This window comes from Aythya marila (genome assembly GCF_965140915.1).
Source record: "Aythya marila genome assembly, chromosome: 8".
Taxonomy (NCBI): domain Eukaryota; kingdom Metazoa; phylum Chordata; class Aves; order Anseriformes; family Anatidae; genus Aythya; species Aythya marila.
The window spans coordinates 26,119,996-26,129,125 of NC_139049.1; the positions used below are offsets into that span (position 1 = coordinate 26,119,996).

The 9,130-nt window shown below is 52.5% G+C and overlaps 1 protein-coding gene across 2 annotated transcripts; it reads left to right on the forward strand.

Annotated features, from left to right (window-relative positions):
- Positions 1-389: 389 nt before the first annotated feature.
- Positions 390-6,271, forward strand: CDKN2C (cyclin dependent kinase inhibitor 2C). Of its 2 annotated transcripts, XM_082765810.1 has the most exons (3): positions 390-485; positions 845-985; positions 4,472-6,271. In XM_082765810.1, the coding sequence occupies exons 2-3, from the start codon at positions 857-859 to the stop codon at positions 4,841-4,843; spliced, it is 501 nt and encodes a 166-aa protein (XP_082621936.1). In that variant the 5' UTR covers positions 390-485; positions 845-856; the 3' UTR covers positions 4,844-6,271. The 2 variants fall into 2 exon arrangements, with proteins under 2 accessions (XP_082621936.1, XP_082621935.1); XM_082765809.1 differs by lacking the exon at positions 390-485 and having other exon boundaries at positions 496-985.
- The last annotated feature ends 2,859 nt before the right edge of the window (positions 6,272-9,130 follow it).

The following is a 9,130-nucleotide window of genomic DNA, read 5'->3' on the forward strand; positions in this document are numbered from 1 at the left end:
TCCGGGCCGGACAGCGGCAGCACCAGCAGCAGCAGCACCAGCAGCAGCAGCAGCAGGAGCAGCAGCAGCAGCAGGAGCAGGAACGGCAGCACCGAGAGCGGCGACGGCTCCGCACCGCCGCTCCCCCGCGCCCTGAGCCCGGCAGCCGCCGCCGCCCCGCTGGATGCTCCGCAGCCGCCGCCGCCGAGGGCGGCCGCCGCCGGCCGGGATCGCGCCCGCCCGCTGCGCCGAGGCTCGGCGAGGCCGCGGCTCTGAGGCTGCGGCGGGGAGCGAGAGCGGCGAGGGAAGGGAGCGAGCCCCGCGGCCGCAGCCCGGCCCGCCCCGGGGGCCGCTCGGACTCGGACTGCGCCCTCCTGCTCGGCCCCGGGCGGAGGCGGCCGTGGGGATGCCAAGGGGGCTGCCGAGCGGGAGAGGACGAGCACTGCCAGAGAAGACTTTTCCTCGGAGCTGGTGCTGCTAAGTCTCAGATCCCGACCGCGAGCAGGGTGGGTTGCTTTCTTCTTCCAAGATCTCAGGTCTGAGTGAGTCTCCAGTGTACGCGTATATATGTTACGTCTAACATATAGGATATATTGCCTAGCTCTTAATAGCTTTCCCCCCCGAAAACGGCCAAAGTCTTTAATATGAGTTACTCTATATGTGGAAGCAAAGAAATCTTCTTTCAAGTGGAGCTGCAGTTTTGCTGAATAATCACGTGTGAGTTAGGGGCGGGCTCTTGGCAAGGAGTTTTTTTACGAGTATTTACTACAAGGTCTACTCCAGAAGATTAACCATCCCAATCCTTCTGTCAGTCTCCGATGCCATGCCTGGTTAAAAAAAAATCTCATCTTTTTCCGATCGTCAGTCACCCTAAAGAATGGCCGAGCCTTCTGGGAACGAGCTGGCGTCCGCGGCTGCCAAGGGGGACCTAGTGCAACTTACTAATTTGTTGCAAAAGAATGTAAACGTCAATGCACAAAATGGATTTGGGAGGACTGCGCTGCAGGTTGGTATCCAGAGAGGGAGAAAAATATTTCATCACTGCTACCTACGTGACCCGGGTTTCCAAAAAGACAACGTTTTAAACAGGCTGGTGGACGAAATTCGAGTGTTTTTAAAACTCGTTGGATGCCATTTTTTTATAACTTTAGTGGCTCCAACTCCCAAAAATGACGTACTTGAAATAAAACTGGTCAAAACCATTAGTTCAGTCGGGGATCACCCTCAACGTCAAACGGGCTGCAAGTTTAGTAATATTTTGTAACTTCGTGGGGAGGAGGAAGAGAATGAAAGAGATGAGATGAAAAGAAATCATCTTAGGTGAGCAGGATTTCAGAGCAGGTCTGTAAACACATATGTGCTATGATTTGAAGCTTAGAATCCTTCCCCCCCCCCCTCCCCTCCCCTGCAGTGTGCTTTTAAAACATGACTTTTCTCGATTCTGGGATCTGCTGTAGATGGTACTTTTCCTTTATACGCTGTTTGTGACGAATGACCTTTCTCGTTTGGAAGCATGCTGCACAGAACCGAGTACCTTAGATGTACATTAATAGCGAGCCGTACGAGTTGCAGTTCCATCTGAATCACTTGCCTTTTCATTCATAATTAAGCCTTAAAAATCTGAATTTTCAGATCGGGTAGCAAGGCAGTGGTTCCAGCTCTTTCGTTTCTGATCGTATAGGGTGCTGTGTCCTAATTTTTTAAGCGTGGAGCTGTGCAGGCAGGATTTGGATCTCATCCAACTGCTAACTATTGGAGCTGATGAAAGATTTTTTCTTTTAATATTATCAGATAATGATGGCGAAAAAGGTAGAATCCGTAGCTAATAGCCAAAGGGGTGGTTTATAAATCAGGGGGAAATGTGTGGTTATTTCTGCTGGAGGTGAGGCAGTGAGACGTGGAAGCAGAGCTATAGGTCTTTTTAATTTCACACGTCTGAAAAATCGTTTGTTACCTCCTCTGCCCCCCTCCCCCGAAACCATGATAATCATTTCTGAATTTTTGCTTTAAAAAAAAGCACACGGCTTGCGCACGAACCCGGGATATTTACAGCTTTTTGGCTTAGCATCAACGTGCTAGATTTCGAAAATAAGCACCTCTTGCTGAAAAGCACCGACCACCCTCGGTGGGCGATTTCGCGCAGGCTCGGGGGCCGTGGGATCGCCGTGGGGCTGCTGTCACCCGGCCGGGGGACGGGGCGGCCACTTGCAGCCACTTTTTTTTGGGAATGAGGGGACCGAGAGGAGCAACTTGCAGAGAGTAACTCCTCTGAGAAAGCAGGAAACTTTTAGCCTGATGCTTTATCCTCAGGACGAGGGCTGAAAACCGATTTGTGCCACAGTGGTGTCTTTTGCTAAAAGGGGCGAGCGGTCCGGATCCCAACCCGAGGGCTGTTTTCCACAAAGGCTGAGCACCCGGCTGTATTAAACGGGCATCCGTGCCCTAACAATGCTCCTCGGTGCAGCTCGCTCGTAACTGAGCTAATGAACCACAACAAAAAATCAAAACAGGAGAATCTGTCTACTTATTTTCAATATGTATCATCCTGAAATGTGTTGTGGGTGCGTGACCACGCTCGAAAGAGTTCTCTGTCAATGCAGCCTCCAAAATTGAGAGAATCTCTCAATAATCTCTCTCTCAATTAAAACGGGGAGACTGCCTAATATTAATACCAGCGAAAATATATATATTATTCTGGATTTATGTTTAATTAAACATAAAGCCCAGCCTGTCTTCCCCTGTACTTTTTATTTCTGATGAAGTGTACCTATGCAGGCCTCAGATACATGTCCTGCCCTTATGGTCTCCGCAGAATTATTCAATTGCTGCTCTCTCCTTCTCTGCCTCTCTCCCCAGAAGCGAAACTTTACAAAATCGGGGGCATTTGCAGTGCAGCTGTAGCCCTCGCCCAAACGGCATCACCTTTTTTATGGTTTTCTCCCCCCCGCATCTCTAAACGAAGCCTCCAGTCCCCTAGCCTGCCTTCCTCGAACATACAAAACTCCCACTTGAACCAAATACATGTTTTGAATCCACAAATAACACAGCCTGGGCCCTCGAAAAGGGACTAAAATGTCCCGATTTTACCAGAGAAAGAGGGATCACAATGCTCTTGTTTTCTTTTGCATCTTTTCCATCTCTGTTCAGAAGTGAAAGAAGTGGCACAAGAAGTGCACGGAGCATTGTGGCACAGATAAATGTCCTCCCCTGAATCCCTTTCTGCCTTATCTGCTGCTCTGCTCTTCTCTGGAGATAAAATAAATATACCGGGTTATTTTACACTCCAAAAGCTGCAGAAATTATATTGATTATAGTGTTGTTATTTTTTTTTTCTTAAAAAGCCTAATGCATATTTTTCACAAGGAGAGGATTTTAGCAAATGCCTTGTAGAAATTGTACATTATGCTAAATCTAATGCACTCTGATATTAATTTGTGCTGATATATTATTTTTTTTGCAAGATTTTCAAATAATTTCTAAAGAAAAAAATGATTTTTTTTTTTCGAATTTGCCACTTGCAGTAAGACCAATTACAAGAACAGGAAAATACTGCCTATAGGTTGGAGAATATACATTACTATGTTAATTTCTTAGAGCCTTTGAGAAAACAAAAAATGAGGAATCTGGGGGAAATCGGTGCAAGCTGTTAAGCCCTAAATAAGAGAAATTTGCTTGCTAATTATAATAGTTTTATGATGCAATCAGGAAAATTTAAAGAAACATTTTTTTTTCTTGAGAGGAACAGTCAAAAAAAACAGTAATTGTTTTTTTAAATAGGATTTTTTTAACAACATAATTTAGCCATGGTTTACTGATAATAAAATTATGGAAGCATAATATAATACAGTGGTTTTAGGAGAAAATTGATGGAACTTTGAAACATTCCTTTTAACTTCCCCTTTTTGGGTGACATTATGAGAGTCAAATATTGGGGAGAAAAAATTCTTTAAGCATTTATTTTTCTTAGCAGACAGAACTATGGCACAGGACAAATATTTGCTTTATGATAATACACAGACAATGTAAACACCTGAGAGCTTATAAAAACACATTCTACATTTTCTATCGCCGAGGTAAAATATCTGTTCCTCGGAGACCCTGCATGTGATATTTAACAGCATCAGACAATAAGGCAAAGGTGTCTCAGTGCTCGTGCAAATAAAAGCGAGCCATACTTAATTTTGGCATGCTAAAAAAACGAGATAACTTGCTGGAAAAGAAGTCTCTGCAGCCCCCTTCCCCTCTGCCTGCTTCGGGCATTAATCTCTGTGAGCCAGAAAGCTATTGCCACCCAGATGATAACATCTTTCGTAATATTACTGAGGTCAGGGTGGGGAAAAAAATAAAAATAGATGCTGTGGCGTGTCGTTAGTTGTGTAGCAGGGCTGATTTCAGGACTGACACAGGGGGAAGTGAGGGCTGGGGGGCTGGGGCAGGCTGCAGCGAGGGGGGCAGCTCCCCGAGGTGTTCACCTCTCCTTTTTCTCCCCCAGGTAATGAAACTCGGCAATCCCGAAATTGCCCGGCGGTTGCTCATGAGCGGTGCGAACCCCGACCTGAAAGACAGTACCGGCTTCGCCGTGATTCACGACGTAGCCAGAGCGGGTTTTCTGGACACTTTGCAGACTCTGCTGGAGTTTAAAGCCGACGTTAACATCGAGGATGCCGAGGGCAACCTGCCCCTGCACCTGGCCGCGCAGGAGGGCCACGTGCCGGTGGTGGAGTTCCTGCTGAAGAGCACGGCCAGCAAGGTGGGCCACCAGAACAAGCGGGGCGACACCGCCTACGACGTGGCCAAGCTCTACAAGCGCAGCGCCGTGCTCCGGCTGCTGGAGGGCGGCCGCCCCCCCGCCGCCACCGACTGAGGGGGGCCCGCCCGGACGCTGAGCCCGCCGGCCTCCTGCCTCCTTCTCCCCTTCCCCCTCCCCGCCTTTTAATAACGTCGGGTCCCACCTTCCTCCTAGTTTGGCTTTTTTTTTTTTTTTTTTTGATAGCGCAAAGCCGGAGAAATTGCCGAGGTGGGTTTTTCTTTTTTCTTTTCTTTTTTTTTTTTTTTTCTTTCTTTTTTTTTTTTTTTTTTTAGAGGATTCAAATGGTCGAAATCCGCCCCACCGGCAATTTCTGCCTCCCCTCCCCATGTATATGTCGGTCACTCCTATGTAGCTTCCCACTAGCGGCTTCTCCCAATTTACCTTAGCTCATTATTAATCCAAAAGCCACCTTGTCACCTGCTTCTCGGCGTGCTAAGGGCCCTCCTGCACCCCTCCGGGCTCCGCAGCCCCGGGGGGAGTGGGGAGCCGAGATTTGGGGCCCCGCGGGGCCCCGCAGTGGGCCGGGGGTGTCGCTTGGCAGCTGGGGGGGCTGCCTGCAGCTCGCCCTTACCAGGAGCTTGTAGACGTAGGGCGCTTACCTCTCCAGCTAGATGCCACTTCTCCCCTCTGTGTATTTAAACTCGCACCGAGCTGCTTTTCAGTTTAGTTACCAGGAACAACCTGAGCGGCGTTTTTCATTGCCAGAGGTTTCAAAGAGTTCAGCTTAGCGCTTCGTGTTCACTGTGTGCACTGGAGAATACAGTTTTCCTAGCTTCAAACCAGCAGATAACCATTGTCAGAGCAAAGAGTGTCAGCAGGCTGTAACGCGACAAGATTTCTGGTCACTTAATAAGCTGAGCCCAGTCTAGATGCTCTTAAGAAACGATTGCTTTCCACCAGCTATTCTGTTTTGTCTGGGAAAAAAATAAAATAACAATGGTAGATGCCTCTCACAAAACATGAATATTTGAATACGATGAAACTGAGGAAGCAACACGTTTGGTCTTTGTAGAGTTCTATTATTCCTTGTACCTAAAAACCAATTTAACCCTTGAAAATGTTCCCCTGCAATGTAGTTGAGTGTATTCACAAGACCAAACCTCATTTCCCTCTCCGGCTGCAAGGGGAGCTGAGGATGCTCAGCGCCTTGTCGGGGGAGTGTAGCAGGAAACTTAACGTTGGTACAGAGGTGCTCGACAGATGGGCAGTTGAAAGTGGATAATTTTGGATAATCTAATTTTTAATGGCACAAAATAGTTTTTACATCAACGTAAAATGAGTAGATAGCTACAAAACAGCACTTAAAAGAGGAGAGAGCGTATATTAGTTTGCGTTTTCTCTTTTAAAAAAAAATATTTTAGCCCCACGGAATCAGTCACTGTTGTTTTTAAGTAAAAAAAAATAATAATTTCCTGCAAGTGTCCGCGCCGTTGCCGTACTCTGTGTCACGCTGCTGTGTTTTCTGATTAAAAACCTCTGCGAAACGTAAAGCTCTGCGCGCGTCCCTTCTTACCTCTGCCGGCCAGGGCCGTGCGGGCAGGGCCATGCCCCGCACCGCTCCCGGGCCCCGCAGCCCCCCGCAGCCCCCCGCAGCCGGAGGCCAGCACCGGGCGGCGAGGGGCCCCCGCCCGGCTTCTCCTTCACCTCTGCCATGGAAGAAGCCCATCCAAGACCTGTCCCGAGCTCCGCCAGCCTCCCACTTACGCCGTGCCCAAGTTTTACCGGTGGCTGGAGGAAACAACTGGTTTCCCGAGAAAAAAAACCGCCCCGCCTAGGCAGAAGTAGCGGCTTTTATTGCGTGCCAGAAGGTCCCGTTTGAAGCAGGGCTGCTTTACATCCCGGGCAAGCCTATAGCTCCAGTGGGTGAGTCACGGCCATGCTGCGGCCGGTTTAAAGGTAAGCAGCCAGCGCTTTTCCAGCTGCCTGCTGCCTGTGAGCGGCTCTGTTCGTGGGCAGCAGCACCCTGCAGGAGGGCCCGGGGTCTGCCCCAGGACCCCCCCAGGGCCGTCCCCAAAGAGCCGGGCTCTGCAAAGCGGCGGGGGCTGCGGGAACGCCGGCGCCGAGTTACCGGGAGATGCGAAAAGGCAGCGTGGGAGACGGAACGAAATGTTACCGAGAGCTTCGCTCGGGGCGGAAAACAACAGAGAGGCGACTTTCCCGGGCAGGAGCAAAGCCCAGGAACTGGGAGCACCCAGCGCAGCACCCAGCCAGGGTGCCCGAGCAGCCAAAACCCCAGCGGGCACCCAGAGGGCGGGCGGCGGGGGGGCACCGCCGGGCACCGGCCCGGATCCGAGCTGAGCTGGGCACAAAAGTGGGCACAGAGCCCCGTGCCCTGCTCGGGGCTGCGAGGACGAGCACTTGGCCTTCGCTTCCCGGGGATCCCGGGGGGGACGGCGCGGTCCCACCGAGCTGGGCAAGTCCCGGGGGATGCTGGAGGCAGCGCTCGGTCCCCGGGGACGGGCGAGGTGCGGGGCCACCGGGGTGCCCCCGGCTCCGCGGCCAGCCCCGGGCACGGCGGGGGAGCGGCGCGGCGAGGAGCCAGCCCCGTAGCAAGAGGCGCTGCGTGGCTGCCAGGCGGAAAGGGTTAAAGCGGCCAAAAAAAAAAAAAAAAAAAAAAAAAAAAAAAAGAGCCGCTTTTGGGGGGCTTTCGGGAGGCAGAAAGGTGGCTTGTCCCCGAACGGACCTGGCAAGCCGGGAACAGGCAGACGTTACGATCCGCTGAGCGCGGTGAAATTGCCACGGGGGATTCAAAAAAATAATAATAATTTATAAAATAAAAAAGCCAAAAGGCTTTTTTTTTTTTTTTTTTCCCGAGAGGGGAAAACTGCCCTTGTATTTCTGGGGGCTGCGTGGCGGGGCGAAGAGGGGGGGGGAAGCCGGGCAGAAAAGGAAGGCGAGCGGGCGGGCTGAGCCGGGCAGGGCTCTCTCCGTCCCCGAGGAGCCGCAGCCCGTCCCGGCGCTGCCTGCCCCGGGGCACAAGCTCTCAAAATGTCGGTGTCGGCCCAGGGCTCCCCGGGGCGGCGGGGGTCGGGCGCCGAGGTGCGGGGCGGCTCGGGCCGGCCCCGGGGGCCGCGCCGCGCCGGGGCGGGCTGGGGAGGGAAGGGGGGGGCCCGCCCGGCTCCGAAACCGTTAGGTTGTCTTCTACGGCTCCTTTCCCCTTTCTCTTCCTGTCCAAATATTTTTAAATTTACGCGCCTTAAATAACAGTCTGATTTTATTTAGTTAGTTTCCTCCGCCGCCGCTTCGCCCCGGCCCCCCCCCGCCGCCAGGGGCCTGGGGCGGCCGCAGCGCAGCGCCCGGCGCCGCCACCGCCACCTTCCCGCCGCCGCTCCGCTCCTCCCCGGCCTTTTTTTTCTTTTTATTTTCCCCTCTTTCTCACTTCTTTCTACCCCCTTATTTTTTATTTCCCCTTCCCTCGTTTTTTTTTTTTTTTTCCTTTTTCCCCTTTCCCTCCCTCTCCCCGAGGACTCGGCACCAGCCCCGACGCCTCTCCGCCCCCGAGCCGCGGTGAGTACAGCGCCGGGCCCCGCACAGCCCGGGGGGACAGCGGCGACACGGCCCGGGGGAAGGAAGGGGGGGGCTGGCTGCAGCCTCCTGCTCACCGCCGGACCCCCCCCGGCACCCCGGGGCTGCAGCAGCATCTCCCCCCGCAGCCTCCCTGCAGCAGGGCTGGAAGAGGAGCAGGGCTGGAAGAGGAGCTGCAGGGCTGCCCGTCCTCGGCTCCCCGCACACCCCCGGAGCAAGGTGTCTCTCCCTGCGAGAGCTTTTTCTCGCCGCCTGTTGCATTTTGAAATTATAGGCAGGAGAAGGAAGGGGAAGGGGGGGGGGGGCACCCCCGCTGCTCGGTTTCTGGGTCGCAGGGGCAAGGAAATTGCCTGCGGATGGGAGCTGCGCCGCACGCTGCTGATGGCCAGATGTGCCAAGGCTCCGCAGCCCTCCTTTACAGGGGAAAGGAGAGAAAGAAAAAAAAAAAAAGAACTTCTGCCATGGCACCGAGCAGTAAGATGGCTTCTTGCCTTCTGAAGAAACACCAAGTGCAGATCAGCAGGGACATTTCTCAGGGCTGAGCGGTCCTGCTGGCCTTTTTATACTGATTTTTCACTGTTTGCATCACCTTTAAGCACATTATCAGATATTTTGGGCAAAGCGAGGAAACTACCAGGAGCAGACCTCTTGTACGGTGGATACTTCAGATAACCTTGACCTTGCACCATCCTGGAGGTTAATCCGACAGGGAAAGCAGGGAACCAGCCAGGCACCTGCCAAAGCCCAAGCGAGGTCTATCTGCTCTTGGAGTGGGGTTAAAATGGCTTCAGAGGGGCACAAAACAGGGGACACAGA

Bases quoted from the DNA above. Each gene is read 5' to 3' on its own strand.
- CDKN2C (XM_082765810.1), top strand. From the start codon at position 857: ATGGCCGAGCCTTCTGGGAACGAGCTGGCGTCCGCGGCTGCCAAGGGG. The intron at 986-4,471 runs GTTGGTATCCAG...TTTCTCCCCCAG, and splicing joins TTGGGAGGACTGCGCTGCAG to GTAATGAAACTCGGCAATCC.